At 48.6% G+C, this 17,109-nt stretch overlaps 1 protein-coding gene across 2 annotated transcripts in view; it reads right to left on the reverse strand.

Moving 5' to 3' along the window:
• The window catches only part of LOC126504186 (S-adenosyl-L-methionine-dependent tRNA 4-demethylwyosine synthase TYW1), a 77,905-nt gene that overhangs the window by 53,773 nt on the left and 7,023 nt on the right, over nucleotides 1–17,109 (reverse strand). For both annotated transcript variants that reach the window (XM_050146269.1, XM_050146268.1), the window contains exons 4-9: nucleotides 15,808–15,909; nucleotides 14,244–14,438; nucleotides 13,406–13,687; nucleotides 7,878–8,000; nucleotides 6,478–6,595; nucleotides 5,055–5,107 (exon numbers count right to left, since the gene is read on the reverse strand). In XM_050146269.1, the coding sequence (XP_050002226.1) occupies nucleotides 5,055–5,107; nucleotides 6,478–6,595; nucleotides 7,878–8,000; nucleotides 13,406–13,687; nucleotides 14,244–14,438; nucleotides 15,808–15,909 (873 nt within the window). The remainder of the gene's footprint in view (nucleotides 1–5,054; nucleotides 5,108–6,477; nucleotides 6,596–7,877; nucleotides 8,001–13,405; nucleotides 13,688–14,243; nucleotides 14,439–15,807; nucleotides 15,910–17,109) is intronic.

Raw genomic sequence — 17,109 nt, forward strand, 5'->3', positions numbered from 1 at the left:
GCCTTGCTCTTTGCTGGTCTATTATTCGTTCGTTTGTCTGAAGACCACTGACAGCCGACTGCTGTAGCTGCCTCAGCCTGGCCCGTGCATTGACTCCGCCGCTGCTGACAGCAGCTGATTATCTTTCGTCATGACTGTTCCTGTCCTGGCTGTGACAGGTGATTTTTCTGTAGCACCCTGGGCATTCTGTCAGTGAGAAGACTCTAGACCAGTGGACTCAACCTGTGGGTCTCAACCCCTTGTAGGGGTCAAGTGATCCTTTCACAGGGGTCGCCTATCAGACACCCTGCATATCAGATATTTATATCACGGATCATAACAGCAGCAAAATGGCGGTTATGAAGTAGCAATGGAATAACCCTACGGTTGGGTCACCACAGCATGAACTGTGCTGACGGGTCCCAGCTCTAGGAAGGCTGAGATCCACTGTTCTGGAGCCCTTCCCTCTCTCACTTTCCACAGAGACTCAACTTCCCTGGCCTTCACAGCGTGTGTTAAGTGATCTTGAGGAAGCCCTGGCCCCTGCTGGTCTCTGCTGCTGAGGGAGCAGGGTATCCCCACCCCCCACCACCACCCTGTTGGCCTCTCAGCCTGGGCTCTTCTGTGGTAGGGCTTCCTCTGTGAACACTCTGCAAAAAGGAGACTCTCGGCCTCCTGAGGACCTAGAGGCTGCCCTGACTGGACACTCAGGTGGCATCACCTTCTAAGAGACACCTAGTTACCATGGCACTCCTATGGTACCATGGGGGAAGAAAGTGTCAGGCCAGCAGGAAAGGAAGCAGATCTCGGGCTAGGTACTTTATGGAGAATGGTCTCTTCTCACTGCGACCTGACTGACTGGTATCTCCAGACAGCATGGGGACTCCGGGCCCAGCTGGACAGAAGAGCACACGCCTTATTTGTTGCTAGTGGGAATCCCAGCGCCCTTTGTCAAGAGACCTGGGCTTCCTAACTCAGCTGGAGCAATTCGCCTTCATGCCAGAAAGGAGTTGAGCCTGACAAGGCTCACTGTGAGGTTGAGGCGGCAAGCGCTGACCTCCATCGCCTTCTCCTTCCAGGTGGAGGACAAGAGACTTCCTGCTTCTGTGACGTCCCCAGTTCTGGCGCCCCAACCCAGACAGCTGCCCCCCTTTTTCCACCCCTTCCCCCAGCACACCCGAGAGCCATGCTTCTCTGGCTAAAGAGCCCCGAACTGCCCAGACATAAGGCCCAAGCCACACTGGCATGCTGAGACCCAGCCAGGCTCCTAATCTTTCGGGCTAACAACCCAAGACAACGGCAGATCACTTGCTTCTCTCAACAAGCGCATCTCCATCCCTCTCCACAGCCCGAGCGCTGCTTTGGGTCAGAGCTTCTCCGCCCCACAGATAACTCACATTTTCCAAACAAGCAGCAACCCATGACCCTGCAGTACAACTATCTAGCGCCACCCAGGTCAGGCCTCGTGACTTAATACAACGCCGAGGCTGAATGACGGACTGGGGCCACTCAGCCACACACTGCCATCAGGAGAACTAAGCTGTGGTCACTCATGGAAGACCTCGCTCGGGTCTGTGACAGCTGCTGATGCTGGCCCTCACATCATCCCTCTTTACCTGCTGTCCTCCAGGAAGTCAACAAAGGAGCTTTGTTCGCTTGTTTGTTTGAGACAGGGTCTCACATGTAACAGGATAGTCCTACACTCTCTATGTAGCCAAGGATGGTCCTGAACACATCACCTTCTGAGGATGCTGGAGATGGAGGAACCCAAGACTTCACGCACGCTAGGCAAGCACTCTTATAACTGAGCCCCACCCACAGCCCCACAGACTTATTTATTTGTGGCTTCCCTGCTCGGTTAAATGGTAAAATGTTTTATTGGAAAACCATCAGCATAGTCTTATAAACCTGGTTCTCTCCTTCCACCACATGGCTCATGGTTCCTGACTCAACCAGTCAGACGTGGCGGCAAGCACCCTCACACTGAGCCTTCCTGCCAGGCCCTGGGAATATCTGTTCACAAACAGCGATGAGAAAGATAAAGAGACGGGGATTACCGATCGCTATTTGGAGAGGAGGGTGGCAAAGCTGGGAGAAGAACGAGCCACTGAAGGGCAGGAAAAGTACGAGACGCCAGCACAGATCCACACTGCTGGGCAAAACACTGCCAGTTTCCGAGTCCCGGGGCACCTTCAGGCACAACAGCTCGCGTGGAGCTGGGCTGCAAGGTTAACCTGGCCAGGTGTGGGGGTGTGCACCTATAAACCCAGGACTCAAGGGAATAGGAAGTTCAAGGCCAGCCTGGGCTACTGAGTAAGACCCTGTATCAAAAAATGTCAAGAAATAAAATGGAAAAAAAAAAAACTGCCAGTAGAATTCTCATTAATGTAATTGCTCTAAAAATTACTGCTGATATCACATAAATTGTTAATAATTTCCATGACTAAAATGAATGAATGAATGAATAAAAGTTAGCCTGTAATACTCATGTGATAAAACTGTTGTAGGGTTGCCTATCCACTTTCTCTGAAACTGTCACCACAGGTCTGCCATCCACCTTAGATCAGCCCTTTTAGGTCTAATTATCCCTGTTCTCAATACATCACCTATTCTGGGAGGAAGAGCTTAAAGAAGACCATCTTCAAAGTCTTGTTACAAATCAGACACAGGGCTAGAGAGATAGCTCAGCAGTTAAGACCACACGGTCCTCTTGCAGAAGTGCCAAGTTCAGTTCCCAGCACCCACATCAGGCAACTCACAATCACCTGCAACCCCAGTCCCTGAGGACTCGATGCCCTCTTCTGGCCACTGGGGGCACTACACTCATGTGAACATATACACACGCACACACAAACACAAACACACACCCTATAAATTTAAAATTAAAATAAATAAATTAGAAACAAAACATGGGCCTTAACAAGTCACAGGGCTTCAAAGCAGAAGTTCTATTTTCTGTGGCATTCCATCCCAAGCCCCGACCAAGTGACATCTCGGGACTCTACACACCAATTCCAATTTATAAACGAGGCCTGAGTCCCTGTTAGTACAGACTCTGTTCTCACCTTCCCCACTGGGACAGAATCCCTGGGACTCTCAGCCCTATTTGAGGAAGGAAGGGCTGCTTCCGGCTTTGTCTCATTATATACAAATAAGCTGGCTTTCTCATTGCTGCCCCTGCAGAGTAACTTCAAATCTTTCTCAGTTTAAATGTGTCCATTTAAGTGAACGGGCTGTGAACGTGATAAAATGCTTGCCTGACACATGCAAGGCCCTTGGTGTGATGCTCAGTAGCACACACGGAAGGAGGAGGAGCAGGAAGAAGAGCAAAAGGAGAAACAGCAAGGGACAGAGAAAGAGGAGGGGGGAAAAAGAGGGAAGGGGAGGAGATGCAAGAGGAAGAGGAGGAGAAGAAGGAGAAGCAAGTGATCCAGACTCAGCAGCTGGCCCCTCCCCAAGCCATCCACACTGAAGCATCACAGCATTTTTGCACGGAAATACATATTTAACATAAAGTGCTTCCTCTTTCATTTCATTACAGATTGGATGAAACACCAATTTTCAAAATTATGCTTGTGATTTACTCTCTGAAAATTGAATTTAGCAGTGGTAAGAGGGACGCTGCACATTGCTGGCTGTGCACAGACGGCACCGAGTCTGACATGACTGAAAATCACTGGACTGGAAAAAAGAAAAGAGGGAACGCAACAAATGGGACTCATTAGCCAATGCGCAGCCTGAGCACGCCGTCCCCAAAGGTAGGGGGAAACCAGAAAGGATCAGAGGAAAAATCTCACGGAATATTTGTACCTTAAGGAAGAAGGAAAAGGAAAAAAAAAATAATCTCTTCAGGGTGTGGATCAGCGGGTGGAACGCTTACTCAGCATTTACCCAGTGCTTAGGAGGCCCTGGGTTCGAGCCCTAGGACCAGACAAACCAGGTATGTAATTCCAGCATATGGGTGGTAGAGGAAGGAGAATCAGGAGTTCAAGGCCATTCTCAGCTACATAAAGAGTTTGAGGCCAGCCTGGGCTACATATGACCCTGTCTCAAAAGTAAATAAAAAATTAATAGGCTGAGGCAAGAGAATCATGAATTTGAGACCAGCCTGGATTACAGAGACAGACCCTGAGAAAGGGCTCGTGGGACTGTGGAGAGTGGTAAGGGAGAGTCCCTTACACTGCTGGTACAACCACTTTGAAAAGTAGAAACTTCATTGAAAGAAAAAATGTTCTAGTTACTGTGATCCAACAATGACACCTGGAAGTATGCACACTATACAAAGTCCTGTACACGGAGCGACGCCCCCGGCAGCACATTCTCAACATCCAAAGCACACAAGTGACCCGAGTGAGTGCCCACCAGCTGCTCAATGAACAGACAGAGTGTGGCGCACAGTGTCCTCAGGTAGCACGGATGTGCCACAGGAACAGCACAGCGAGTGACAGAAAGCAGGCACAAAGGGCCACACATACAAGTCCAGTCATCTGCAGTATCTAATCAGCCACTTAATGTAGAGACAAAGGCAGATCAATGCTTTACAGGAGCCGGAGGGAGACTCAAGAGTGGAGACCGCTGAGGGTGCGACCTTTCCTTCAGAGGTAAGAACACCCTACGGTTAGACTGTGGTGAGGGCGATGGATGTGGTGATACACTAGGATACCCTGTGGATACGCCAGGAGACCCTGTGGATACGCCAGGATACCCTGTGGATACGCCAGGAGACCCTGTGGGTACGCCAGGAGACCCTGTGGATACGCCAGGATACCCTGTGGATACCCCAGGATACCCTGTGGATACACTAGGATGAGGGAGTTATGCTGCAGGTACAGCACAGCTCATCAATGCCGCTGACAGGGCACAGGGAATCAGTGACACGTTCAGAGAGTAGAGGCCCTGCTGCCAAAGCTCACTGCCTGAGTCCAGTCCCCAGAGCCTACAGAGTGAAGGGGAAAACCAACTCCTGTAAGATGCACTCTGACCCGATGTGTACACATACATATGCACAAAATAAATGGAAATAAAAAATAAGTTGCAGAAAATAGCAGTGATATTGGAATAAAACCAAGAAATACCTTTGTCCATCTGCAAAGCTTCACACCAGAGTGGCTGCCAATCAACTGGTACCCTACATGGAAAACCAGGGAACAGAAAGAGAAGTGAACACAGAGTCTCATGACAAGAGGGGACACTTCAGCAAGGCCACTTTTCTTTACAACAGTCAACAGCACTGCTACAGGAAACAGTTTAATTTGCCGAGGTGAGAGAGCTTTCTTTTGTTGGTTACTAAATCTGACTTCTGACCAGGTCTCACTGAGTGGCCCTAGTCCTCTGTAAAGTGTCGAGGTGGTGGCTGTGAGCCACCAGCCTGACTACCATGAGAAACGGCTAAAATCTACCCACGGTGAGCAGGAGTTCAAGGGCATCCTCAAGTTTGAGGCCAACCTGATCTGGGCAATGTCTCGATTGAGACTTCCTTCCTTAGGTGACTTTAGGCGGTATCAAGTTGACAGTTAAAGCTGACTAGGGCCTGCCCAAGAACACACTGGTCTCAACAACTACAGAGTACATGTGACAGTGTGGAAGAGCTATGTCCCCCAAAGGCTCACATAAATGACTTTGTATATCCATACAAAATGTGGAGTCCACATAGGAGAGGAAAATGCCACTGTCTTTCTGAGCCCAGCTTGCTATAATGATCTCAACTGTCAACTTTCCTACAGACATTACAGACATATAATTTCATTCTTCTTTAAGAGTCAACAAAATACATATGAACAATTTGTTTCCCAGTTCATCCGCTGACCCCTGGCCAGGCTCCATCCACGTCTCGGCTAGCTGGCAACTGTAGCCCCTTGACGACAGGACTACAGTAGTCATGCGTGTGCAGGAATCTGTGGTACTCTGACTTCAGAGTCCTTTGGGTGAGGCTGGCAAGACAGCTCAGTAGATAAAGGCATTTGCTGCCAAGCCTGAGTTCACTCCCTGAAACCCAGATGGTGGAGAAACCTGACTGGGGTGTAGCTCTCTCCTGTTTCCAAACTATCTACTTCCCACTCTGAGGTCTCTCCCAGGCAGCCCTGCTGCCCCAAGGCTCTATCTCACTACAGACCCGGAAACATGGACCACATGAGCACAGGTCCCATGAGCACGGGTCCCATGAGCACGTGTCCCATGAGCACGGGTCCCATGAGCACGGGTCCCATGAGCACGGGTCCCATGAGCACGGGTCCCATGAGCACGGGTCCCATGAGCATGGACCAGATGAAAAGAGTCACATGAACACGGGCCACACAGACTAAGCATCTGAAACTTAGTTTCCTCCCTTACTGTTTTTCTCAACTCCCCGAGCCCTAAGTTCCAAATAACACACGCTGTGACCCAACTGACACACTAACCAGCAAGAGACTTTCTCTTTGTCCCCGTAACAACCCTGGCCTATGCTTCCTGTCCTGGGCACCGGAGAGCAGTAAGGTCCCAGTCCCGGCAGATGGTCACCTTGCTTAGTCAGGGCCTCTCGGAGGGCAGGCGTTATCATGGCTCTTCCTTCGCTGTCTTCATTCCTCTCTGAGCTCCTCCTCATGCCAGCTTTCTCCTCCTGGGGGGCCTTTTCTCTCTGTGTTGAATTGAGAAAGGAAAATCCAGAACTGGCAACAATCAAAGCTCCTTAGCAACACCAAGGTTAAGGCCAGCCTGGGCTACATCTGACTCTCTCAAAGAAACAGTAACAACAACAACAAAAAGGCGAAAAGAGGGGATGTATTCAGGCTGCAATTCAATATCACAGTACAACATACACAGGAGCCCCCAGGGTCAACCCACAGCAACACAATAAATTAAATATACACATGTAAACACACACACACACATATGAAGAAAAAAATGGTGACTTATTTCCAGGTCTTACTAAAGATGAAAAACATGCACAGAACCCTCCATGTGATGGTTTTTATGAGAAAGCTAAAATACTATACACTGACAGCTTCAAGGGCCAACAGCATTAAGTTTTCATTTCTACATTCTCTGGCGACCTCTACTGGCCACTAGATGAAAAGCAAAGAAGTGTGCCTAACTTCACAGGCAAAGCTTTTAGTAAGGCTTAGACAGGTAGAAATTTCAGGATTCTATCTAAATCTGCAGCTTCATTTTCTATTTTAAGGCTTTTTCAATAAATAAAATTAAATTTTTAGTCAAATGCCAAAAATTACCTCCACTGTACACAATTTGACTGATTTGGGGAAAAGACTGTGAAAGAACGAATGTCAGAAAGAGGCTGGGGTGGGACTCAGGAAGCCCTGGATCCTGCTTAAGTACCCCAAAATCACACTAGACAGGAGTTCAAAGTCATCCTCAGCTACATGGAGAATTTGAGACCACCTAAGCTACAGAAGACCCTGGGACTCAGGACTAGGGAGGACTCAAGAGGCTGTGATGACAATGCACACAACACTAAGTCTGCTCCATCTGAAATCTTAGCCTTAAAGAATCCTCCCAGTCGGGCGAAGCACACCTTTGATCCCAGCACTTGGGAGGCAGAGGAAGGTGGATCTTAGTGAGTTCGAGTCCAGCATGGTCTACAAAGCGAGTTCCAGGAAAGCCAGGGCTGTTGCTACCAGAGAAACCCTGTCATGAAAAACCAAAAAGAGAAAAAAAAAGAAAGAATCCTTGAGGATGGTCATCCTCCACAGCCCTGAACGCCATCTCTGAACCAGCTGCCCTCTACCTAGGGCATGTGTGCCCCAATACACAAATAACACACAAAATACAAACATACACACATGAAATGAATGCCATTTTTAATGTTCAAAGTTCATCCCCTGCAAACCAGAACTGTTCTGTGACAGAATCTGAGAGGTGACTGGACCACAGGGTCCAACTGCAGCTCCCCCAAACAGTACCTTTTCCTTCTTCATGGGGCTCACAATGTTGCCGAGGTCCTCAACATCAACCACAGAATTTAGGCTCTGATAGTCCTGGTTCCCAGACTCCTCCTCACTGCTGCTCTCGCAGGGCTCCTCCTCCTGCAAGGCAAGAGCTTCAGAACCCCACACGAAGCCGATCCCTCACTTTTCCTTCCACAGGGGACCTGATTGCTTTATGGTATTTGGATGACTTTGTGTTGCTGGGGATGCATATCCTGGCCTTTCACAATACTGAGCAGGTGCTCTGCCACTGAGCCACACCGAAAGCCATCTTTACGGTGTTTTTGTATGACTTTTGTTTCCTGGGGTTTTTTTTACATTATTATTTAGTGTGTGTGTGTGTGTGTGTGTGTGTGTGTGTGTGTGTGCGTGTGTGTGTGTGCGCACGTGCGCACACAAGTACCATGGTGTGCTAGTGAAATCCATTCTTTCCTCTATGTGGGTTCAGGGATAGAACTCTGGTCATCAAATTTGCTGGCACATGCCATTACCTGCTGAGCCACCTTGTTAGCCCTCCCCTTTACAGTATTAATTTTTAAAAGTATAAACCACCCTAGATCTTTGGCCTCAGGGTCATCCCTGTGAAAAGGCATGACAGAATGGGTCTGGAGAGATGGCTCAGTGGTTAAGGGCACTGAATGCTTTGCAGAGGACCCAGGCTCAGTTACCAGCACCCACACGGTGGCTCACAACTGTCTCTTACATTGGTTCTAGGGTATCTGGTGCCCTCTTCTGGCCTCCATGGGCACTGTATCCACATGGTGCACATACCTACTTGCAGGCACTCATCAACAAAAATAAACCTTGAAAAAAAAAAAACTCAGTGACAAAAGCTAACACCTCAGCAAACCTCCCATGTGAAAGCAGAAGGGATGATACTCAGAGGAAGAAACTGCCAGAGAGAAGGTGGGAGCAGGGGGTTGTGGGGTACAGCGATATGACAGCCCTTCACGTATGACTTGAGACCAGGTCATCATCAGCACTGAGAGCAGAGAAGATGGGGCCGCAGGACGGCACAGTGACTGAGGCTGCCTGCCACAAAGCCGGAGAGCCTGGGCAGAGAGAACGCACTTCTACCAGGTATCATCTGACTTCCACACACGTGTTACAGCATGTGTGCACACATACGCATGCACAAACACACACGCACAAAGAAATATTTTGGGGAGGAGGGTAGGGACTTGTTTACTTCTAGATGACAAAATGTGTCACAAAAAAATGTCATCCAACAACAGGCCATGTATATTTATACATATACACATACATACATACACACACACATACATACACACACATACATACACACACATACATACACACACATACATACATACACACATACACACACATACATACATGGCAGCGGCCCCAGGAGTCAATATTGCCTGTAACATCACAGCCCTCTCAGTTCCTCTTAGTGTACGTGGTAAAGTTCACCAACACTGAAGAGCCTGGAAATCCCACAGCTCAGAACGTATCTTGAGGTGATGTGTGATGTGCCCGTGACTGGCCTCTGCAGGCCAGTACAGAGGAGTAACTTAAGGTCCTGCTGTGGAAGGGCCAAGGGTGAATATTTCCAGCACGAAAGGCAACCCCAGCCTCAGCTATATCTGCCACTCCCCTGCATCAACACAGAAGGAATGAGCACAGCTGCGACCCTCAAACCCTTCAAGAAAAGTCTGGCAATGTGGAGAGTGAGTGCTTACCCAGCATGCACAAAGCCCTGAGCTCCATCTCCAGCACCGCACAAGGCCGGCATGGGGATGCACACCTATCATCCCAGCACGCTGAAGGTGGAGGCAGGAGGCTCAGACATTCAAGGTCATCCATACTAGGTATCAGTCAATCAATGCCACCTGAACTACCTGAGACCCTGTCTCAAAAATAATCAATTTAATTACAATCTGAAAATGGGCAGCAGGTGGCATTTAGCTCATGAGACCATCCTGGGCTCTTCTGTAACTTATGCTCAGAATCACGTCTCTGACAGAAATGAATTCACTGCCTCTCAGAGAACCTCATTTCATCGCCACATAAAAACTAATCAAAACTGCCATTAAATTAGTTCTGTGACCTTCAGAAAGTCTAAAACCTGTCTTCAAAAGGAGATGAATGCAGAGGACTCGAGAGATTGCTCGGCCATGAAAAGCTCTAGCTGCTCTTGAAGAGAACCTGGGTTCGGGTCCCAGCACCCACACGGTAGCTAACAATGGTCTGGAACTCTACTTCTAGGGGATCCCACGCCCCCTTCCGCCCCCCACAGGCACTACACGCAGATGTAGCACAGACATTCTTGCAGGCAAAAGACCCATACACATAACATTCTTAAAAATAAGTGAACCTTTAAAAAAGAACAAATAAAAAGTTAAATGTAATTCATGGAAGCCACTGGGGTTATACAATTAATGTGAAACACTCCCTTCCTCTCCAGTCCAATTACAGCAACACAGGGGAGGTCTACAGAGCGCTCACGCTGTGGCTAAGGGTTTAGGAATAAGTAGCCACAGGAGGCTGCCTCCGTCACGGAACAAGTGACCAAACATTAGGAAAGCACGGCTGTAAGGGTGGATGGGGAAAGTCACCTGAGTTGATAGGAGGTGGACACAGCAACAAGAAGCAGATTGGGAAGCCAGGTGTGGGGTGGGGAAGAGATGCGGGCAGATTGCATCCTGGAGGCAAAGTGGCTGAAAGAGGCGCGGGAAACTGTTCAGTGGTTCAAGTCCCTGCTGTGCAAACGTGAGAACCAGAGTTTGGAACCCTAGAATCTATATAAATCGTGGGTGAGCACTGACTGTCCCTGTATTCCAGCCTGGCAGGAATGCAGAGCAAGCTGTCTAGAGAGACCAGGCATATCTCTCTGAGCTCTGGGTTTGAATGAGATACCCTGCCTCAGAAAATATGGCACAAGAGTGATGAAGGATGGTTCCCAACACCAACTTCTGGAATCCACATGCGCATCCACACGTGTATGTATACCCAAACACATATATATGCCCACAAGCATGCAAAAACAGCATACGCGCACATGCACACCACACACACATATGAAGATGTGGGGGGAAAAAACAAATTCTGAAACTATTGCCTGAAAAGAAAGCACGCTAGCTCACGTATACCTGGACCACAAGAAACCTGAGTAGACAGACTGCAGACGGGAGCAGCTAGAACAACCTGCTACAGAACAGGGAAGAAGGATGCTAGCCCAACCCAGGGGACAAGAGAGCAGGTGCCTGGCGGTCAAACTCACCTGTCACTCGACACCTATGCTTGGCACCAAGGACACCAGTGTGGCAACAGCCTGGTAAGGAAGAGACGGAAGAGCGGGATCGAGATGGAGAAAAGGACGGGTGACCAGGTACTGAGGTCAGTCGGGTGAAGGAGTGGGGTTTCAACTCTACAGTACTGGGAGAGTGTGAGGCACACCTTTGACCCCAGCGCTCGGAGGCAGAGGCAGGTGGAGCACTGTGAGTTCCAAGCCACCCTGGTCTACACAGTTCCAGAATATCAAGGGCCATATAGTGAGATCATATCTTTTCTTTCTTTTTTCTTTTTTTGGTTTGGTTTTTTGAGACAGTTTCTCTGTGTAGCCCTGGCTATCCTGTAACTTGCTCTGTAGACTAGATTGGCCTCAAACTCACAGAGATCCTCCTGCCTCTACCTCCAGAGTACTTAAATTAAAGGTGTGCATCACTATGCCTGGCCCTGAGATACTATCTTAAAAAAAAAAAAAATTATTCTTTGCCAGGTGTGGTGGTGTATCACTGTAATCTCAGCAGTTGGGAAAGAGATCATGAGGTCTAGGCTAACCTGGGATACACACTCAGTTCTAAGGCAACTGGGAGCCCAGAGGAAGGCCCTGTCTTTAAAGGAAAAACCAAACCCTAATGGCAGACACCTGTAATCCCCACTTTTCACTAAACTAAAACAGGAAATGACCAACCTAGGCTGAAGAGTGAGTTCAAGGCTAGCCTGGGCAACTTGATGAGACCCTATCACCCCTCCCCTCAAAAAGGAAGAAGAAATCAAAATGGATCCCCATGTGATCCCAGCATACTAGGCAGGAATGCTTTCCTCAGCAAGAGTCAGGTTCAAGGCCAGCTGTGTGAGACCCAGTCGAAAACACGTAAAGAATGGCAGGCTAGAGACACACTGGCGAGACCTGAGTCCTGGTTCAATCCCCAGTGCCACGTACTGGGAGGAAACAAACACCTCTGGTCATGAGTGGCTGCCCCTGGGAGGCTGAGACAAGGGGACTGTGTGTTTGAGGCCAGTCTCAGAAGGAGACTGCATCTGAAAATCAACAAGAAAACCCTGCACACCCTGATGGAGGGAAATGAACACGGCAGCATGGCTGGGAGTGTGAGGGCTGGGGCAGTCAGCCAGGGAGAGGGGCCATTTACTCAGACACTGAAGCCTCATCTAACGACTGGAACAAAAGTGGAAAAAGATACAGTAGGCCAGCACTCAAAGCTGAGCCTGACAGATGTGGCCAGGACGACAGTCAGAAGGTCCCAGCTGTGACAACAGCCACTGGGCAGCCTGAAGGCAATTCTAAGGAAGTGGACACCTAAAGAATCATCAAAGTTTAGAGGGTAAGGGGGTGGGGTAGACAAGCGAACCCAGCTGGCCTGTTGCTCCTGTAAGAGTGAGTCATTGGGGTCAGGAAGGATGTGACCCGGGGAGGTACATGCTCAGACTAAGACATATGTCACTCCTCTTAGCTTCCATTTCTTGACCTGAGGAAGATATTAAAAATCTGCCTGACTCAGCAATGCAACAATGAAAGGGACAAGAACGAGTGTCACGCCCTGAGCTTCAAGACCAGTGCTTGGAAACGGAGGTTAGCTTCAGCTAGGTAATGAGTTTCGGGCCAGCCTGAGCTACACAGCCAGAGCCTGTCAAACAAAGACAAAGGGAAACATGGAAAGGGAGAAATGGGGAAGGAGGAAAGAAAGAAGGGAGGGAGGGGGACAGGAACGGGGTGAAGAAGAGGAAGAAAAGAAGAGGAAAAGCAGGAGGGAAAGAAGGAGAAGTGGAGCCGGGCGATGGTGGCGCACGCCTTTAATCCCAGCACTCGGGAGGCAGAGGCAGGCGGATCTCTGTGAGTTCGAGACCAGCCTGGTCTACAGAGCTAGTTCCAGGACAGGCTCCAAAGCCACAGAGAAACCATGTCTCGAAAAACCAAATAAAATAAAATAAAATAAAAAGAAGGAGAAGTGGAAGGGGATGAGGGGGAGGAGGGGAAGAAGAGGAGAGGAAGGAGGAGAAGGGGAGGAGGGGGAGGAGTACATATCCAGTCGTCACGAGCTGCTCGCTCTCTGAAACAGCTGCACCTGAGCTTCAGATCGTCTAATTAGGGCAGAGGTAAAGCCAGGCATCTTCACACAGTCACACAGGGACATAGAGTGGACAGACACACACGCTCGTTCTCTCTCTGTCTCTCTCTGTCTCACACACACACACACTCACTCACTCACGAGTAAGAAAGGAACATAGGCACGCACCTCAGCATCCCTGGGATGTCGGTCGCCTTGCAGGTGTGGGAGCACCTCTCCTGAGCCAGGCTGCGAGGACTCGCACTTCCCTCTCTTGCAGTCCCCACTACAGGCCATTTTCTCCCCGCTCTGCAGGGCCTGCAGCCGGGAGGTGAACTTGGTCTTCCAGGCTGTGAAGTCAGCCTCGATGCTGCCATGTTTGCTCTGAACCGCGTTGCGGTCTCCCTCGCCTCGGGTGAGCACCCGTTTGGCGCCGAGCATCCAAAGCCACTTGTCAACATTCGTGCCGACCTTTAGGGAAGAGAGAGACTGAAAAAGCTGCAACGCACAAGCACACAGACTGAAAATCCCAGACTGCACTACGGAAACCCACTGACCTAGCCAAGTGGTGGTGGCGCACACCTTTAATCCCAGCACTCAGGAGGCAGAGGCAGGTGGATCTCTGTGAGTTCCTGACCAACCTGAACTACAAGACCTAGTTCCAGGACAGTCTTCAAAGCTACAGAGAAACCTTGTCTTGAAAAAAAAAACAAAAAAAAATTATTATTGTTATTGGGGCTGGAAAGACTGGTTACTCTTCCAGAGGACCACATTCAATTCCCAGCACCCACATGGCAACTCCCATCTGTCTGTCATTCTGGCTCCATGCTATCCAATGCTTTCTGTGCTACACAGACACCCAGGCAGGCAAAACACCCATACACATACGGTAAAATTAAAAAAATAACGATTTAAGCAGCAAAGTTTGTAGGTTCGTTCTCACACACATAGCATGGGTGAGGCCTTGTCTATCTGCTCGTCTTTTCGTTAAGGAAGGGCCTGGCCCTATAGCTCACGGAGCACCCACCTTGTTGAAGTGGCTCTGGTAGGCAGAGTCTCCCAAGCCAAACACTGCGTATCTCAGACCCTTCAGGTAAGTCTTGCCGAAGCGGAAGTCATTAGCAGCTTCCTCCAACCACTTGCAGAACCACTCCGCACTCTCGGTAGGGCGGCCGTCTGTGTAAGTAGCAACCAGGAAGGCGCAGACATTTTTACTAGCGATCTAAATAAAACAGTGTTTACATCAGAAGGATATAGAACTAAGAAAAATTACAAGAATATTCAAGACACAATGGAAATGGCTTAGTGGTTAAGAGCACCTGCTGCTCTTACAAGGACCCAGGTTCTATTCCCATAACCCACATGGGAAAACAAAACCAGCTATAACTTCAGTTCAAGGGTGATGTGGGATGTCCTTCTTTATATGTGCCACTTTTATTGGTTATGAATAAGGCTGTTCCGGCCAATGGCTTAGCAGAATAAAGCCAGACAGGAAATCCGAACAGAGATAGAGAGTGTGGGAGGAGTCAAGCAGACACCAGCCAGCCAGCAGCCAAGGAAATAAACCAGGTAGAAAATGAGGTAATGCCACAGGCATGTGCAATACATAGACTAGTAGAAGTGGGTTAATTTAAGATGTAAGAGCTAGCTAGAAATATGCCTGAGCCATTGGCCAGTGTAATAATTAATATAGTTTCTGTGTGATTATTCAGGTCTGGGAGGCCGGGAAACAAAAGTGCAATCTCTGTCTACATAGGGGATTCAACAATGCCCTCTTCTGGCCTCCATGGGCACCAGCTAAGTACATGGTTCACTTACAGACAAACACTAATATTCAAAAAATATAAGCTGGGTGATGGTAACACACACCTTTAATCCCAGCACTCAGAATGAAGAGGGAAGTGAATCTCTGTGAGTTGGAGGCCAGCCTGGTCTACAGAGCAAGTTCCAGGACAGGTTCCAAAGCTACAGAGAAACCCTGTCTCAAAAAATAAATAGATAGATAGATAGATAGATAGATAGATAGATAGATAGATAGAACAAACCTGTAAAAATAATTATATACAAGGTATCAATTACCTAAGTGAAGTTCATTTCTTAAACACTGGTATTGGAGCTGAGCATAGTGGCACACCAGGAATCCCAGCACTCTTAGGAAGCAGAGGCAATAGGACTGCCTCGGTCTGAGGTCAAGCCAGGGCTACAGGGCAAGAGCTTGACTCAAAACCAAATAAATCAAAGTTTCTGAGTCATAGTGGGAAAGCTTCCAGTTGAAATGGTTCAGCACAAAAATTCAGTTCATTCTAGAGAGTTTAATAACCCCACGAGACAGGTGACCAATTAGATTTGGATTTTAAAGTTTCATTTTAGTTGTGTGAATGAGTGAGGTCTGTGCACATAAATGCTGTGCCTGAAGAGGCCAGAAGAGGTCACCACATTCCCTAGATCCGGAATGATGGGCAGCTGTGAGCCATCCAAGGTGGGTGCTGGGAAACCAACTGGAGCCATACAAGTTCTTAACTGCTGAGCCACCTCTGCAGCCCCAAATTTGGGGTTTTAATTGAAGAAAATCCATAAAGGCAGCTACCAACCTCCCCTATCAGATTGTCGTCTGGATCGTATTCCTTCAAGTTAACAATGGCCACAGGCAGGTCCAGAGAGGTAACTGCTTCAGCCAGAGTCACTGCAAATCCCTAAAAAGAGGGGAAAAAATGAAAAATAATTCTTCGGTGTGCCAAATAAGGAAAATTGTTGTTCGCTTCAGCCGTCAAGGGAGTACGGTGCCCGTCATGGTGGGTGCTTCTCCAGCAGCTTTGTCCTGAGTGTTCACCATCAGGAGCAGGGTATTCTCACGGAAGTGAGGCACTAAGTCGTATTCTCAACCCATAAAGGTGTGCACGGGGCTAAACCCACACTGACTTCAGTTCTTTGCCAACAGGAACAGAAAAATTGTAAGGAGAGTGGAAACTAGAGAAGCTGGGGGCTGGTGAGATGGCTCCGTGCATAAAGGAAGGCACTTGCCTCCAAGTTTGATGACCTAGGTTGGATCCCTGGGACAAACATGGTAGAAAGATAAAACCAACTCCAACAAGTTGTCCTGACCTCCACACACATTCGTGTGAGTACGTACACACACACACACTCACTCTAAATAAAAGCAAAAAACTGTTATCTTAAAAAGAGAAGCTAGACTGGGTGATAGCTCATAGGGATAGGGTTAGGGAGCTTACCACATAAGCATGAGAACCTGAGTTCAGGTCCCTAGGACCCACGTAAAGGCAGACACAAGAGCACACACTGGAAGGCTAGTACTCCTACAACACGATGGGACTTGGAGACAGGAGAATCCCAGAAGCTAGTAGGCTAGCTGGGGTCCACAGCCTTCAGCAACACAGACCCAGTCTCAAACAAGGTGGAAGACAAGGACAAACACCCAAGTTTGTCTTCTGACCTCCACTTGTCCATTGCGGCACATGTACATACACACACACACGTGTGCGTGCACACACACACACACACACAAATAATGTTTAGATGAGGAAAAGAAGAAAAAACCAGGCATGATGATATGTATTTATAATCCCAGCATCCAGGAGCCAGTCACAGGTGGCTCCCTGGACAGTCAACCCAGCCTATTTGGAGATTCCCAAGCCAGCAGGAAGCCCGAACACCAGGGCAGGCAGGGTCAATCAGAGTGAGGCGAGAAGGAAGTCCGGCTCCACACGACTCAGGAGCCAGTTTTGTTTCAAACTAGGAGTTTGACCCCAGGCAGTTTATTTTAGCCATATTTAAGCAGAGCATAATTTTGGAAAATAACTTTCCTGATAACTAACTCAATCCTATGTGTACGACAAAGCTCAAAGACATTGGCACTCTTTTCAAAGGGCCTATGG

Source organism: Alexandromys fortis, unplaced genomic scaffold (genome assembly GCF_014885135.2).
Source record: "Alexandromys fortis isolate MF-2015 unplaced genomic scaffold, M_Fortis_MF-2015_v1.1 scaffold_56, whole genome shotgun sequence".
Classification (NCBI taxonomy): domain Eukaryota; kingdom Metazoa; phylum Chordata; class Mammalia; order Rodentia; family Cricetidae; genus Alexandromys; species Alexandromys fortis.